We start from the raw sequence: 18267 nt of genomic DNA on the forward strand, positions 1-18267 counted from the left end.
CCTCCCGTGATGGTTTCCTCTGATCAGAGAACGTCCAGCGTGGCAGAATTGCGCAGGCGTGCACGTGAACACTCGGAATCCATCACTTCTACGTCATCTTTACCGGAACAGTTGATCCCTAGGTCTTGTCCATAAACCAATTTTCATTCATAATACCCATCCTAAATATGTATGGATTTTTGTGTAAATCCACATTGTGAAAATTGACGATACATTGCCAATTAGCAATGCTTGCATTTATACTGATAAAGATGTGCACACGTATTTCACTCTATATATTTATTAGAGTGTGTGAGATTTTGTTTTCTATAGGTAATTTGATTTTAAATGGGCTTGATGATCATGGCTATTTTTAGACTAATTGCTGTACATCCTTCTAAATATACAGGAAATTACTGAGATGAAATATTTAATATAAAACATTTGAGGTTTTCTCTCCTTGATAGCACAATTCATTGCAATAAATTATGTATATTTCTTGTATCTTTTGTTGACTAATTTTAAACCAACCTTGCGTCATGCCTTAAACCATGTATCTTTAACCATGTTCTGATGCCAATCACTATATCGCATAAAATGACCAATCACTGCGTTTATACATTTGAAAACTTTAAGATGGGTCGATGGTACTTGTTAGTATTGGCCATTTTAGACTGTATTGGTCTCCTTTAGGGAATGGGCTCTATATGAAAATATAGGAACGTACGTAAAATACAAAAATAAAATGTATTAATCTTTTCTTTACTAAGTAATAGTTTATAGCTTAACAAATCATATGTTAAAATTTTAGATAGAGCTGATAGTTAATTTGTTGACTACTAGGATCCAGCCTCCTCATAGTGAATTTGATTACTAAATGGTGACCACCAAGTCGCAAAGATGTATTGCTTGATTGGATATTTTATTCAATCGACGGAATAAACTGAGATAGTTCTTTATATAAAAAGCAAACCTAAACTCTTCATGGTTGATAACACGAAATTTTAAATGAGGATGATTGGTACTAGTCATTTGCATCACCCTGTATATCTTGAAACGTAGAGAAACTATTTTCTATCGTAACCTACTGCCGTTTGGTAAATGGTGATGTACACAAGATGGTAATTTGGGAACATTTCATTGCTTTAATTTGTTTTCATGGTAATTTTAATGGGTTTCAAAATATTATTATGAAAGTAAAAATAAAAGCCGACAAACATAAAACAAAAGAAACATTAATAAAGTATATAAACAAATTGGCATCTGTACTGCTGACGAGATCGAATAAAAATAGTCTTATTGATTGCATGAAACAAAACTGTTTAACAGTAAGCACAAACGATTCAAATGGTCGTAGTTAAGTCATATTCTTTTGAAACTATCATTACTAATTCCATAAATCAAGGATACTGCACGTTATATCATTTATCTTCAAAGTTTAAAGCATTGCCCACAAACACAAGATTTACGACTGTGCGATACCTTTGTAAAATGCCACAAAAAACCCACTACTTATGGTTTTACTTTTTTCTATGTTTAGTTTAAAGTAAAGAGGACTAGAATACCTTCATTTTGTGGTGCATTTTCTTTCGAAATTAAACATAAATTGAAATTGGTCGTATGTAGCTTGCATTATATTTTTTGCTTATCCGCGTAGTTATATTTCATATTGACGTTCTTTCCTTTAAATCATGCAGTATGTCAAGGTCCTCTCGTTCTATATTTGCCAATTCTTTATAGAAAATCTTACGTAAGCAGTATTCCACTCAAAATTGTTTTTCGTGTTTATGAAAAACATTTGTCATTCAAACAAATGATCTGATACACATAAAAATAACACAGAAAACGATATGTTAAACTTATTATTAATATTATATAAATAGTGCCTGTTTGGGAGGGTAACAGTTGAAATTGACACCCCTCGAAAACCATTGTCAACCGACGCGAAGCGAAGGTTCACAATGGTTTTCGAGGGGTGTCAATTTCAACTGTTATCCTCCCAAACAGGCACTATTTATTTTGTTATATTGAATGTCTTAATTTTAAAGAAAACATCACTGCTTTAAGATAGGAATAACGTGAATTCTTAGGCGAACCGTACGCGCATGATTTTCGCGCATGTAACAATTCGTAATATTACCCGTTGCTTAGTGCGTTGCTAACGCTGAGGGTAATAGAACAGATTATGAACTGCGTCTAAACCAATCAGATTTCAGTATTTAAAGGGTACCTGCAGCCCAGCCGATGTGAAACATATGTTAAAGAGTTTATTTACCAAAATCTAATGCAAAAAACCGCATCGAAATCGGTGCAAAAATAACGGAGTTACGCCTCTTCAAAGTGGCTATTTTTACCTGCTTTGGGAAATCTAATCAAGAGAAAACAGAATTAGGCGATAACGAGGCTTCAGCGGAAGTGACGTCACGAGGTCAACAGGAGGGAAATTTCCTTTCAAAGCTATACAAATTAAATTCGATTTTTCAGCCAAAATGATTTAAATAGGTCTGATGTTTTGACTTATCTTGTTATTTTAAGTATTGTAGATCTAGAAATTTGTATCCGTTATTATTTTATTACAATCGGATTTCTTTTAAAAGGATTTTAAAATTTGTTATTCTCGTCGCCTTTTTACCGATGAATACGATGTCTTAAAACGCTAACATAGGCAAATTCATGTTCATTATTCATTTTTTGCTTACATAATATCCTTTCACACACGAGTGATCCGAGACAATGACACAAGTAAACAGGTAAACTAACGAAGCCACTGCTCCAAACACACGTGTATCTGGGGTATGTATACACAAGGTATACGAGTCTGGTGAACGAAGAGAGGGTTTCACACCTCTAGGCGGGTAAATTGATTTGTGTATAATTAGCTACTCAATTGTTAAAAGATAAAACAGAGAAATAAATTAGACTGTGTAAAATCAAGCATTCGTCAGCTAAAACATGTGTATAGTCCGTCAATCAGTGATCAAAGAATCATGCATGATACTATTAAATAGTAAATCTAATGTTCGAAGTAAATGCCTTTATTGTTACTTATCTAATCACTTCATAATGACTAAATTTATAATTCAGCAATTGAAACCTTTTTTATGTGATCAAGTAATTATTTCGGAAGTAATTACGTTGTTCATTATAATTTCTTATTTAATAAAGTGCAACGTTCTTTCGAGCGCTATGGTCAGCAATTAAACGCTTTATAACTCCGTATAGCTTAAATTGTAATACTGACAACGAATCATTATGAAATCTGAATAAACTGGAACATTTTGACAAAGGATGTAAATAAATGTAAAATTAAATTCCATTATCGTATTTTTAAAAGAATACGAGACAGACTTAATCATGCAGCCATCTTGGACTTTCGCCTTGATCCGTTTATAATCCCGTGTTTGTTTGTTAAAGAATGCATATTGTTTTGATTGTTATTGGTCCGATATCAATATTATTGAATAATCGGGCGACATCATTTGTAATTTTATGCCTTATACGAGGAACAGACCCCGAGTTACCTTTTACGAAATATCATTTTGTATTATCAATATTATTAATCAGTTAATAATGTCACTGAGAAATCATTCGAAAGAATGACAATATTAACAAAATATGTTTCTTATAATAATAATGCTTTGATTAATTGTCATTTTGCTACATATGGTGTGCATTTATATGTAAAATGTGTTACACATTTGACGAAATTCATGAAGCAAACAATTGTCCGAATTCGGCATTTTTGTTCGATAAAATACGGGTTAAACTCAAACAACAGTATAATTAGTCTTCCAGGGTTGATAAGGAAATAAAACAACAGAAAAAAATGTTCATATATCGATAAAACAATGCAAGAAAACGAACAGTTTTCATACGATATTCCTGTTTCTCATACAGCGGCGTTGACCCCGTGACGTCACAGTTCATCTCGCGCCAAATCGGCTTGATTCAAAACTCGTTCAGGTATGAAATCGGGTTTCCCCCAAATATCTCGAAAACTACTTATGCGATCGCTGAAAAATTTTCAGGATGATGTTTTTACACATAGATCTCCATTATATCAAAAATTGACCGGCACTGCAGGTACCCTTTAACATGAAAGTATAGCAAAAGATATTGTTCTTGGAATGGACTTCGTGTACAAAGTTACATTTTTTACATGTTGTTGATTAATCTTAACTTTTTGAATACCTGGTACTAGTATTGTTATTGTATGATGTGCATTAAGTTTGTTTAGAATTATGAGAAACTATATTGTTCCGTTCAAAAATTGATATTATTACGTGTATATTTTTTACCAGTCATTGATTAATAACATCTTTAAATTTAAAATTGCATGTGTTGTTCCGTATATAAGGTTACATAAATAACTAAAATATCCATGCACTGTTCAACGATACAGTTTATTGATAACAGATAAGAAATAAATGACTCACGATGACATGAAGTTGGTTCGTCACATGATCAAATCATGTGAATCCCTAACTCTCACTAGAATTGATCATGTTTCAACAAAATTCATCTCTCAGTAAGATTTTCAAACTTTGTATTTTTTATGGTTTAGGGCGACTCAATACGATGAAACCTGACGTTATAATTTTATCTCACAGTAAAAATACTGAGTAAATACCCTATATTTGATAATCGGTTGCAAGCTTAGATGTTGAATGACCGATCGGTAATCGGAGAGGATCGCAAAATAATTCTAACAATGAGTTTTCAGCAAATTTTGCCTGATGTAACAGTTTGAAATAAATCCAAGATGACGGTGATTGGTACCTTGTGTATTATTAGGTATAGGCCTAGGGTATCTATTTTTATTATGAGAAAATATTAAAACGTCAGGTGCCTGTGACATAAACTCGCACTTACGCATTATCGGACCCCACGGGTTTTCTATCCGTTACACTGCTTTATAAAATCCCGTGGGTTCCGACGATGGCACTTACGGTATAAAATTGGAATGTTTCATAGAAACAGCATTAGGAAAAAAATAAGGACATTTCACACCAGGTTGTGCCTTCAGCTGCCCTCTTACGTTGACAGAAAGCGGGTTCCTACACTGTACACTGAAGATGAATAGATTTCGGTCTGATTACCGCAAGTGCCTATCGGCGCAAGAAAATCTATTTACTTGATCAGCTCCTCAGTTCTGTGTTGATTTTGGAATTGTATACACCAATAAAGTTACAGTTTACAGGAAATCTAAGAGGCAGAGATATTTCTTCCATTCTGAGTAGCAAATTGACCAAATTACGAACCAAAACTTGGAGAAGTCATACGGAAAATAGTGCAAAGCGAAGGAGTGCTTAACGTCGGATTCCGAGAAAGACCCAATCACTTGAAAATTGAAATATGGTAATGACAGGAATTAGCCGTTCTGTTTTCAATGAAAGTCAAAGGTGAGGAGAACCTTGCAGGGACTCAGAAGACATGGGAGAAACAAAGGAATGGTCGCCCCGCAGAAAAATTCGCTAACGCCGTTACTACTTCATTGAGCAAATGAAATTATTGTCGCTAAGCGATGCCAAATTGAAAAATGCCATTTTAGTTGGAAACCTACTTCAAGTTGTAAATTGACCAAATTAGACGTCAAGGGGTGTAAAATAGCGTTTAAAGCCGAAAATTCACTTTACGATAGCGATGAGATTCTAAATTTAATTTTCAAAGAGCACTGCATTCAAGGTTTTTCCTCATTCAGAGGAAGCGGTTATTTTTAACCTAGAACTGTGTATTGTACCTACAAAACGACGTTGAGAAAAGTGTAAAATCTTTAATGATAATAAAACCCATCGTGACTTTAACTTTTTTTATAAAGGCAGTTTATTCACAATGCTTAAAGTGTATCTAGATAATTTTTACTCTATATTGAATTACATCAAGTCTGTCTCAGGTTTAGAATGGCCTTGGTTTATGGCAGATAATTCAAAATTTGTCCTTTTTGCAAATGTTTTTCACCTGATGGATAATTTGATATTTGATAAGGTAAAGATTGCTCTGAAGACATTTCTTTGAATCTTTGACATTAGGCATTTTCAGTCCGAAAATTCGTTTTATAACTTTAAAGTTTCTGTTAAAGGAAACGTCTCGTAGTAGAAAATATGTTGATCTGATAAAATTTCGTTTAAATTACTTCAAACCTTTAAAAAACCAGATTTTTTCTTGAATTTCATTTTTTTTAAAATTCCATGAAAAAAAATCTAAATTAATTCTTGTATGAAATGACAAAGTGAGTTAAACAAGTTTTTATTAATCGTGAAAACGGCATTATATGGAGTTTCTTTTTATTTATTGGGAGATTTTACATATTCTAATGTATCACTACATAATTAACAATCCGTAAAAGGTTGTTAAAAGCCGTGTTGTTTTTTACATTACTTGTTGTCTCTGCAGGCAAAAAATTATGTGAATTTTAAGTTACAATTTATTTTGGTAAATATTCCTGCTGTCAAGTAGATTTCAGTACTTTCAGTACTTTGTTTGATTCCTGTTTAAAACCATCGGGGGTTTTTTTCTTGGTTTTTCGTTGGGTTTTGTTTTGTTCAGATTTCTCGCTGAAAATACTGAATTCTGTGTACTCTCATATTAACAGACTCTCTCACTCTCTAATTAAGAAATGAATTGAAAGTTTATTTAAGTGATTGTTCAGTTAACCTTCAGCTGAAGAAGGTATCAATATCGATCTAGAGCGCAATGAGCCTTGCTAGAATCTGAGGTCCTGTGTTCCAACACTGGTGTAATGGTCAACTGTAAAAACCTAGACTTGGGGGCACTTTGATGTCGTCATCAGATTAAAAGACCTCGTAAAGGGACTACAACAACAAATAAGAAATTAGAGTTAGAAAGTGTTCGTTACATAACAGACGCGGTGAAATAGATAGCGGTTGAATATACTGCAATCATTGGGAGTAGACGTAGACATATTTAATGTATTGTATCTCATAAATAGGTCCAAAAACGTTGATATTCCCGTCTATTTCACACCTGAACATCAATTAATTTAGATTTAAGGTGGCTTTTACGCCATAGAAATTTTGCATGTTTATCTATAAAATGACTTCTCATGGGAACTTACAAATGTATATAAAATATAGCATAAAATATTCAGTCAAGCGTGATGTATACTAAAACGATAAGTTAATTAATTTTATAGTTGTTGCAGTTGTTTTTGTTTAAATGAATAAAACAGGGCCTGTTCAGTGTAAAGAGTGCAGTATAGAGGCAAAAGAGATTATTTTGCAAAGAAAACCGGGTAATTTAATGTATACCTATTTAAATTAGGTCTGCTTAACGTCATGGGCGGTGTTAGTTTTGACGCTTCATGAATCCCAACGGCCCCTAGTCCATTCCTGACGTGGCTCGGCACGGCGATAATTCACTTAGAACAACGAGACGCCCGGTATTAATTCAATAGTAAAACACTATTCCTCATTTAGTCCCCTGCTTTAACCAAATATACACCATAATATGGCGCTCTGGAAGAGAAATTTGTCACATTTTGCAGCCCAAATTGGTTAATAGGCCGACCAGTGCTTCGAATTTGTCGGTGTAATTTATTAAAGTTGTAGGAAAGTAATTGAAATTGTCTCATTTTGCCATATAATGTATGGGTTTACTGTTCGTAATGAAGTTAGACAGCTTAATTAGTTCTAGAATCTCAGATCGCCGAATGTACTTGAATTATTGATACGACAGTCAATCATCTCTTGTGCTTCTTTCCGTCGTTTTTCGGAAAGCATTCTAGTTTTTCATAATATGTGTCGAGTTTTAATTGATTTATCTTTTTCTGCAGTGAAGCTAATTCAATATATATTATAAATCCTCGACTAAAAACAAGTGGTCCTGGCGGGGCGCCACCTGTAACGAACAACAATCGCTCCGTGTGGTGCTTCTATGAAATGGGGACACCCGATGCCTTTTTACGGCAACATTTCTTACGACCCTTAGTTTCAGTCACATTTATGAGAGCAATACGAATTTGGACGAGGAAGGCAACGCGATGAAATCAGTACTGTCACAACGTGAGATGAGAAGGCATTATTAGCTATAGATCTCAATCGTATGCTCCTTGAGCTGTAAAACTCCGAATGTCAATGATAAAATACTTCTTATATTATAAAATCCCGTGTTATTATAAAGGATTTCATCAACAGATGTCGTTTAAGAAAGGGCGAATGTCTGCATTAAGGTCATCTCCAGGAGCGGGATACAAGTAGTCGTGAGTGAAGATGCCAGTCAAAACGTTTGGCTATGTTATTTTGTCAGCCTGTTGTGCGAGATACCAATGTTGAAGCAATCGTAGGTGCTTATAGCGCGATTGTGGTAAATACGAAAGTACATCTATTCAAGGCCTGAAGTCAAGGCCACCTCTAACTTCGATGTAATCATGGATCTCGTCGAAGAAATGCATTCAAATACTCACCGTCACTTGCCTTCTTATAAACATTATACTCTAGTTTGCGATCGAGGTAGTCTGACCCTTTCTTCAAGTAATTATATACCTATGACTTGTACAAAAGCTGTTAACGTTTACTGATTATATGGTCTATGTTTATTGACATACATATTACATCAAACATTTTAGCATGTAGTTATACCCATTGCACCCTTTGGGTACTTTATTCCCTCACTACAGTACTAAATGACAAACCGTTTATAGGTTACAGGGGAGTATTGATATGTCGAATCACTACAGTCCAAACCACTTAATATAATAAACCATCGACCATTAATGCGCCCACACTCGCTCTCTGTGTTTGTTAAAGAGGGCTATACCCTTAATCCACCCAGTATCCCTCCCCCGAGCCATTGTCAAAGACCCGATATAAATAAAGTTGGACCTTATGCTTTCTGCCAACCGTTACTTTCAATGATTTCCCATCTTAAAGTCCTCGCCAATAGGTCATTTTAATATAATAAAGTACAACCCAGCTTACAAAGAACACAGTTTAAGTGAATTTGATAAAACCTCAAACAAAACACAGAGATGTGAGAGGATTTGGAACGTTTGTCATCCGCGTGTAAAGTGAACACGACATCCAAGGCTGCCTCCCCCATTGCTGGGTTTGGTGTAGCTATGATATTGACCCGGGACGAGGAACCGTCAATCACACGCTAATTCCGTATCTGGACTATGTATATTACACAAATTATTGTTTTAAAATCTGATTTTCTCCAGTCTCTTAGGCGATTAGACATTATATAAAATATAAACCAGAAAATAATTGGGTTAGCTTCGCCAATAAAGACAGGGGAAAATGAAATATGACTTGAGTTATTCCGGATTATTAAATTGTATTCGAGTTTGTTCTTTATCATACCTTCACATTAACTTGCTAATTGAATAAAAACTGAATAATGTCCAGTAATTTTGCATTACGTTATTTTTCCACATTGCTCAGTGGGATGGTTTTCTCGTTTAAAAATAGTGGATTCTATTTGTCTACAAGTCGTGAATTGCAAATTAAATAATATTTCTTGATAACCTTAGAACAGATCTACAGATCATGCAACTGGCGAATACATCTATTGTTTCAGTTCAAATATCACATGGTGCCCGAAGTAAATATACGTGGAACGTGAAAATTATCAACCGCTCTATATTTGATAACGGTACAATCTAAAGAATTAACTCAATTAATGACGGACGAATTCGAAGTGATATTTATGCGTATATCCCTTCAACACGCTAACTGACTAATCTGGTCAAAATCAGCGGACTTCAAAAGAAAAGGGGACAAGATGCACCACATACTGGTGTCGACTTAGTGCAGGAGCTGACTTAGGTCGTTAACAGATCAACAGGAATACACACCGATCTATCTCTTGTAGTGATAACATGCGCGGGGCCAGGATTTTTTTCTCTCCGGGGTATGGGTGAGTTTGGGGTGGGGTGGGGTCAAACCTTACCAATGCCATCTTCCCTCCCCATGAAAATAGAAAATTCCGAGACCAAAATATATTGTCTTGCAGAGTGAAAAAATTGGAAAAAAACAGTTAGTTTTCCCCAAAGTAAAAACACTTATTGGTGGTGTTGGTGCTGGGGTGGGTTAAGAGTCATCGTGGCGGGGATATCAATCAATGTTCATATCATAACGCCATGCTGTAGATTTGAGGTGCCATGGCTGTCTGTTTGAGAAAAAGATTTTATTACATGCCATCAGTTTCAATTATTTTTAATTTTTTGCCTTAAGGACGTTGGATCCTGCGATCAAAAGTCTTAAAGTTTTTTCCTAAAGTATTTTTTAAAGATCTACACACATAGCTTAACCAAAATTCAAAACAAAATTTTGGGGTCTATATGCTTCATTTGGCGCTACGGTCTATTTAATATGACCTTTCTGCACTGAAAGTGCAGATTGCACATAGATCGCTTTTTCCTTTATATTTTATAATCGGAATGAACCATGGCACCAAATACAAATTTATACTATTTAAAATGAATAAAATTCAAATTATCATAAAGAAAAATGTTACAATAGTTTCACCTATTTGATATTTTGACCTTTTTGCACTGATAAAACGCTATTTTTATCCATTACCAATTCAACATGTAATGAAATTATTTCACAGTCTCAAACTTTTTTTTTCAAATTACGATAAACTTGTCAAAAAAATCTTAAAATTTTAGAAAATAAAACAAAAAGTATGGGTCTATTCTATAAAATTTGAGATATGGCATGAAATAAGCTGATTTTAGGCAAAAATTGGGATTCATTTTTCCTTGACTTTTATGAAATATAAGTTAAATTAGCTAATATGTGTTGTAGAAATATTGTAAAATTGTAAAATTATGTTTTTCATAACAAAATGAAGATATCCTAATGCACAAACTATCTGGAATTTTGTTTGGACTAAAAATAAGGAAGCTAAAGTGACGGTACTATACAACAACTGAGTTATGAAAAATGTTCATATTCTTCTTAAAAACCTTCCGCCACAAAGTAAAGTCCCATACTAAACTCTGTAAATATGTAATTTTTCCATTACTATTTTATTTAAGATAGTTTCAATGGCATTATAAAATTTGAATTTATGGGTAGAATCACTATATGATGCATAATTTCTAGAATAGAAGTGGCCCAAAATGGCTACCCAAAAACAGAGGAACAAGCCTCTTTAAAAGAGAGCCTTTCATTTTAAAAAACATTAAATCCCTTTTAATATTTGAACTGAACCAAAAAATGAATTTCCTTCACCTTGTTTTGTGCCAAGTGTGGTTAAAATTGGACCAATTTATCAAGAAGTCAAAAAAGTAAAAATTTGACAGACAGCTTTTATCTCAGGTAAGCAAACACGGTATTCATTCATACTGGAGATCTAAAGAGTAAAAAGAGAGAAGTAGGGGAATATGGTGGATGATATCGTTCATACTTGTAAAAGGTTGTCCTCTACTTCAGTCAGGTATTCTCGACACAGAAAAAAAGAACAGGGGAAAAAACATTTTTTCACGATATAATTAATACAATGAAAAAAAAATATCTTCTCTCAAAGGCCTCTGCACAGCAAATGTCAATATTTAAATCAAAGTACTCATAGAACTGGAAAGCAGTAAGCAAACTTGTTTGCTACTATCTCTCCTTTCATGTACTACATGTGTATGTGCTTTCTAAAACCTGGGCCAATAAGTCAGTAAATGCTTGCATCATTAAAGAGAACAACCAATCTATTAGGATCAGAAATGAAAATGTGAGATTCAGTACTCTCAGTACTTTGATTAACCATAGGTAGCACTCAAAAATAGCTTTTTTTTTTTTTTTTAAATAATTTGGACCTTTTAAGATCGCTGGAACCATGACCAGCACCAAAAGGAGGCAACATTTTCTGTGAAACCAAATGCAAAGCAATTCATTTTTTGTTGTGTGTATACTAAAATATTTATTCAGATGCTATATATATATGAAAGCACTTCTATTTATTTTATATAGTCAAAATACAAATCATTAATTCAAATCATTTTGATATTTTCAATATAAAAAAACCTATCTATACCAGAATAGAACTAGTATTTACATGATTAATAATGATATGTTGCAATTGTAGGGCAAATATCTACAATGCATCCATATAAATAAAATATTAAATACTGTTTCATTACCAATAGTCAATACATTATTATGATAATTAACACATTCTGACAACTGTCTTGAACAATAACACATTGTTTAAAAAATCTTGTTGAAAAAATACTACTAACCATGCACCTACTAACCATCTCTACTGAGATGACAAACATGAAAGCATGTACAGGTATTGTGATATTATGATGCTATCCTATCATTTACAATCTAATAACAATATATTTTCCATAGTAAAATAACTTTTGATAATTTTGCTTAAAAACAATGTGTTGGCTATCCCTTGGTGCATGATAATCTAGTGCTTGACACCAAAAACCATTTTATTCTCTTCAGATCATAGAAACAAATCTATATACATTAATAAAAAATCAAGAATACAAATTGCAAGAAATCATGACATAGCACACTTCACCAGGATTGTAACACAAATCAGGGAAATGAAGGACAACTCTGAGAGAACTCCCAAACATGTGTATCAACAAACAATGTATTTATCTGTAAGTCCACTTCATTGTAGGAGAGATGATATAAACCATGAAGATACGCAAGGAAGTGTTACAAATGACAAATATGTGTAAATGCAAAGTCAGTATAAAAGGGTTTGTAAAAGATGCATTGATTTTGCAAATTTTTCTAAATAGCGACACAATAACCCACAATGCCATGGAAAATGCATGTATATTTTAATATCAAGATTCATGTTAAAAAAACTATTTATTCCAATTAACTCTCATTATTTGTTAGTCATTTTATTTTAAAAAAATTTAAATCACAAATGGTGCATTCACCAACACCCACATCAAAAACTAATCTACTGCACTTATCTTTTATACCTTGTGATATTAAACATCATTTTTTAAGTCTTACAACATATGAGAAATTGTAATAAAACTAAAATTATTTTCAATGACAAGCATATACATGTAAGTATTCAAAATCTTTGCTATTTTAAGGTTAACAATCCAATTACAGCAGTATGAAACAAATGTGTGTACAAAATAATGGATTGTCCAACTTTAATCAAATCAGCTTTATTGCATTTATAAACTTATCCTACATTCTATACTACCAGTTCAGGTTATATTCACATTATTTGTTCAGATATAAATAAAATTAAGTTTTCACACTGGATTTAAAGTACCTGAGATCTTAAGAGAAAAATTTCAGCAATGAAGCATGTACCCCATTAGCACTACAAATGATTTTAGCCATGACAAAGAATTCCGATATTTACTCGGCTTTTACGTGATCTGTATCCATATCACAATCGCCAAAATGTCCATTCAGAGAAATGTCTTGTTTAGCACAAATACGTGGGAACCATCCCCTCTGTCTGTCTTTTGTTTCTCCTGTAAAATATTCATTCTTCTCAAAAAGCAGCAACAGAATATTTTTTTAACATATAATTTACATATAAAAGGTGTAATTAAGCAACGAGTTCATATATTTCTGTATTAATCCAATCATAAGTAATTCAATATTAAAACTTTGTACATGTATGTTTAACACTAATGTGGTAATGGTATACTTAAGGAATGAATTCAATATTTATTAGTTTAATACGATATAAAATGGTTTGGGGCAGTTTACGCTTTATAAAAAGCATAAACTGTTTCAAACCATTTTATATCATATATATCTAATAAATATTGAATTCATTGCTTATAATTTAATTCTTTTACTCTTCATTATAGTTAAAAAAGTTCATTTGACCTTTAAAATGACTGAAATTGTACAAAATTCAAACGTAACGTCGGGTGTATTGATACGTTTTTGACGTTAGTCTTACCATGACGTAGGCAACATTCTTTATACGATATAAAATAATTTTTTAGCCAATCAGAAATTATATGTACATATATCTTACTTCTATAAGTATCTTTGTTAACATTGTATAAAAATTGAATGATTCATGAAATACATGTATATAAAGTGCTGAAATATTGTGATACATGTACTGTAAAATTTAAATTAATAAATTCTGTATATAATTTGGGATATTATCATCATTTGAATTTCTATCTTAATTACTCTTCTAGCTAGAAATAGTGAATTATATTAAACTATAGGACCAATTCATTAAGGCTCATTTATTCTTTTCATTCTATCTTTACTTACTCCCATAGGAGATTGCATGAAGAATAACAGTTTTATACAAATTATAATTAGCGCACATGAGTGACAAAGTTTGTAGAAGGTATAGTGGAAAAAGAATATAATTACATATGTACATTACAATTTCTGGCGAGAACATATTACGTGTGTAATATCAATACCCATTAATTGTTTTTCAACTAATATGATTCAACTATTTTACAAAAAGGTAAATATAACAAGATAACTCATCTTATCCTATAAATCACACATGCTGTTTTGTAAATCCGAAAATATCCTGATACTGACCTTTAGCTCTTCCTTCTAAGTTCACTTTTGTTCCATACAACCAGTGCCTGCAATACAAAACACAATGATTTAAAACCGCAAACACATCTGTTTTTTCATTCCATGTCAAAGCAATCTTATGCAAGTTGTTCTCCTAAGAATTTTGGCGTTATGAATTCATGTTTGAATATCATATATATTTTGTTTGATTGTGTTTATTATCTGATGAAAAAAGTTTGAATACCGGTATTAGTTATATACGTATTTTAGAACATTGGAAAGTAACTAGCAAGGGAGATAACTTTCTGTAGTTTTAAATCAAAATTAACAATTTTTAATATTGGTAACTTGTGGCCTCAACTGAATTTAAATTGAAAAATTCAATAACTGTAATTCTGAATGGAATAATTGACAAGTATCAAAAGGATGCTAATTAGAGAGACAGAATTGGGAATCCCAAGGGAAAATGTTTTCCATTATTAGGTTTATTAAATACTTTCATCTATTAAAGCAAATATTGTGTATTGCCATACTTTTTCCACCGGGTGACTTTGACCCTGTCTCCAACTTTGACCTTTATTCTAGGTTCATCTGTACAAGGGAAGTTGACACAGACCCTCCATCCCATTCTGATTGGAACCCAGGACCCATTGTAGTCCTTCCCAATTATATACTCCACCGTTCTCTCTCTCTTTAAGGCTTTCTGGTAGATTTGTTCTATCTATAATACATGTAATAAATAAAATGCAGTTCTTAAACACTCATGAAAAATATAAATGTTAATGAAACATCAGATGATGATAAGTATTTAAAAAAAAATGTTTACTATGCGACCCAGAGAGTTCAAAAAGAAAGTACCATGATTATTTTGAAACGTACAATGTAATTGAGTTAAATTGTATGATTTTTTAAAAAATTATAACTTATATAGAGTAGCAATTACCATACATTTATTTCCTTAAGAATAGTTATTGATAACTGTATACATATATAAACATTAATATTGTTCTAGAGTTATAAATTATCATCTAAATGGACTTACTGTGAGTGTATATTGATTGCAATCAGGAACTATATTCCATATAAACCCATCAGACTTTGGTTTCCCATTAAGTGTAAAAACTTCCCCCATATTTTTCCAGCACCCCAAATCATATGGATAAATAAATTCCCCCTCCTCCTCCTCTCTCTCACGGTCCTTTGCCTGCAGTAAATACAAAAAATCAGAGTTATTTCAACAATTCTATAATAGGTTTTATATGTTATACATAACTACATGTAACTTTCCTTAGTAAATGTTAAGCTTTGACACACTTTCATTCAATCTGTAAATACTAACAAGCATGGAGCAACAAATATATCAATTCAGAACCACAACATTTTATGAATTGCATAAATGATGTTTGACCCGGTAAAAATAAAACTTCACCTTTTCTATAATCCATTGCTCTATTCCTGTTTCATTCTTGATTATGCACTTCATCTAAAAATTACACATTCAAAATACAGTTACAACGTACTAGTTCTCTCATTGATCGATCTCCAAAATCTTTTTTTATACAAAATATACAGAAAAAAACTTAATTGCCCATTGTAACGGCCAAACTTACTTGAATAAAGAATAGCATTCCTACAGCTATTGTGACTCCTATGGCAAGGCCAATGGCAAACATTGAACAAATAAATCCAACAAAATCCAAGTGGACCACTGGCTCATTTGTGTAGTAATAGTAGTATTGCTGTGATTATGAAAAATATACACAAAGTGCTAATCACTTAAATATGTTCCCGAATCATCTCAAGGGAATAAGATCAGCAATCTTTTTTTTCATAAAAAATCTTGGTTTTTCCCTATTTTGAACACAAAAATCATTTATTTGTACAATAGGCAATGAGATCTCAAGTAAAACAAATTCCATTCCATACATGTACAAATGTACTTTTAAAAAATATATATACATGTACATGTTTATAACATGCAATAAAAATAAATTGCACTATTGTTAATCAAAGAATATGTAAATTCTGAAAATACATACCCAATTTAAAGCCCTATACACCGAACATATTAAAATAATAGCAGCATGTATACATCCTAGAGGAGCAAAGAAAAGGAAATATGTGAAGTTGGCATGGTTGAAATGTCCACAACATGTGTTTATCCATGGGCAATGGTGGTCCATCTTGATAACACATCTGAAAATAAGTGAAAAAAATTGTCATTAGAGTCACAATCAAAATGTGCATTTTAAGAATGGATACGGTTGTTTCCATTGTTTATAACAGGGAATGTAAGGATCTATAGAATATATGACCTTGAAATCAATGTCCTTATGGTAGCTGCTGGCATAGAGTCTCCAAAGCTCAATGGCATTGAGGGCCAAAGCAAAGATCAAAATTTGAAGCTCCTCAACAGATATGAATAAATGAAAATGATATCATATAAGCAAAGGTCTCACCTGTTGCATTTCCTGCAGTGATGTGCTCTCGGACTTTTGTATCCTTTACAAAATTCACAATACTGCAAATACTGTCTATTCTCCTTATTTTTCTACAACAAAATGGGATGCTGGTCGGTTTATCAAAACACAGGTACTATCGAACCTTCTGATGCATTCTTATTCTGCAACAATTTGCAATTCTAACAATTTGTATCCTCTACTTAACCAACTTTTTACAAGATGAAAATTGGCAGACCCATGATAAGTGAATTTAACCATAAGATAAACCATCATTATCTATTATTAAACATTTATGCATATCTTGGTTGATCTGTTTTAATGTGCAAAGCAAATCAAAATAGATCCAAATTATTCTAATGCTTAATTTTGTTAGTGAATGGCCCTCTTATTGAATGAATAGCTCTTTTATTCTGTCCTTTATTTTTTTTTAGTACCTTCTTAAGTCATGTACACAACTTAATTTTCAATTGATTTTAAAGGCAACGTCCCAATTTTTTCACATGTATATAATTGCAACATGCAAATTCCTTTGCATGTACTATATTCATGATATCGCATGCTTTATATTTATCAATCAAATCCAACACACACATTTGTTCTTCAGTGGCATACTAAATGACATTGATATACAAAACAGCTTTTTAGCAGAAATCTCCTAACTTCAGCCAGTTATGTGGGTGGGAATAAAATCCATTTTACATTAGATTATGGCATTTGATTACATCCTGACTGTAACTGGATATGGCACTACCTTATAATGATATATTATATCAGTTGGGTTGCTAAACTATGATGTAATGTAATGCATTGTACATGTTGCGAGTTTGAATGATAAATTTGAATCATTGAGCACTTACGGGTTCCCAGCCTAATGGAACAAAACCTGGTCCTTTAAAAGCTGCTAGGAAGTAATTGTACAATATCAGAAATAACCATGTGAAATATATGGTCAAATTTATCCAACTTCCTTTCGTATAAACAGGCCACCACATCAAGGAGCACTTAAACCCCACGACTGTGATGATAAATATCACAGAGAGGGCCAGTATAGGACCCCAGTGAAATAGTTGGCTGCATGGCATAGCTGCTCTGACTAGATCCTCTTTTGATGTCTACAAAATATCAAGGATGAAACTCATCTGAGATACCAATTGTTAAAATAAAAAAGAAACATGTTTTAATCAGTTCAGGGCATCATACAATACCAATGCATACGACTGATGTTTTGAAATGTTTTCTCCCCTACCTGGAAACATGAAAATCTCAGCAATATTTAAATAAGAAAAATCCCGAAGTAACCCGAAAACAAAGTTTTTAAACACCTGTTGGAATAGCGTTGGGGTAAACGCTTTATTAACCTTAAT

The 18267-nt window shown here is 32.7% G+C and overlaps 2 protein-coding genes across 2 annotated transcripts in view; one reads left to right on the forward strand and one right to left on the reverse strand.

The window, feature by feature from the left end:
* Positions 1-464, forward strand: part of LOC105319681 (diencephalon/mesencephalon homeobox protein 1-A) — a 5433-nt gene extending 4969 nt beyond the window's left edge. The window contains exon 7 of the mRNA XM_011417304.4: positions 1-464. This exon is cut by the window's left edge and continues 41 nt beyond it. Within this exon, the coding sequence (XP_011415606.3) occupies positions 1-135 (135 nt within the window). The 3' untranslated portion in view covers positions 136-464.
* A 12248-nt stretch (positions 465-12712) lies between these two features.
* Positions 12713-18212, reverse strand: LOC105319682 (palmitoyltransferase ZDHHC6). Its single transcript, XM_020063860.3, has 10 exons — positions 18150-18212; positions 17761-18015; positions 16901-16992; positions 16481-16637; positions 16052-16180; positions 15871-15924; positions 15484-15645; positions 14975-15162; positions 14463-14509; positions 12713-13408 (listed from the first exon to the last, which is right to left on the reverse strand). The coding sequence occupies exons 2-10, from the start codon at positions 17983-17985 to the stop codon at positions 13290-13292; spliced, it is 1173 nt and encodes a 390-aa protein (XP_019919419.3). The 5' UTR covers positions 17986-18015; positions 18150-18212; the 3' UTR covers positions 12713-13289.
* Positions 18213-18267: the final 55 nt, after the last annotated feature.

This window comes from Magallana gigas, chromosome 7 (genome assembly GCF_963853765.1).
Source record: "Magallana gigas chromosome 7, xbMagGiga1.1, whole genome shotgun sequence".
Taxonomy (NCBI): Eukaryota; Metazoa; Mollusca; class Bivalvia; order Ostreida; family Ostreidae; genus Magallana; species Magallana gigas.

Bases quoted from the DNA above. Each gene is read 5' to 3' on its own strand.
- LOC105319682 (XM_020063860.3), bottom strand. From the start codon at position 17,985: ATGCCATGCAGCCAACTATTTCACTGGGGTCCTATACTGGCCCTCTCT. The intron at 16,638-16,900 runs GTGAGACCTTTG...ACTTATTTTCAG, and splicing joins CACTGCAGGAAATGCAACAG to ATGTGTTATCAAGATGGACC. The intron at 14,510-14,974 runs GTATGGCAATAC...TTTGTATTGCAG, and splicing joins AAAGTCACCCGGTGGAAAAA to GCACTGGTTGTATGGAACAA.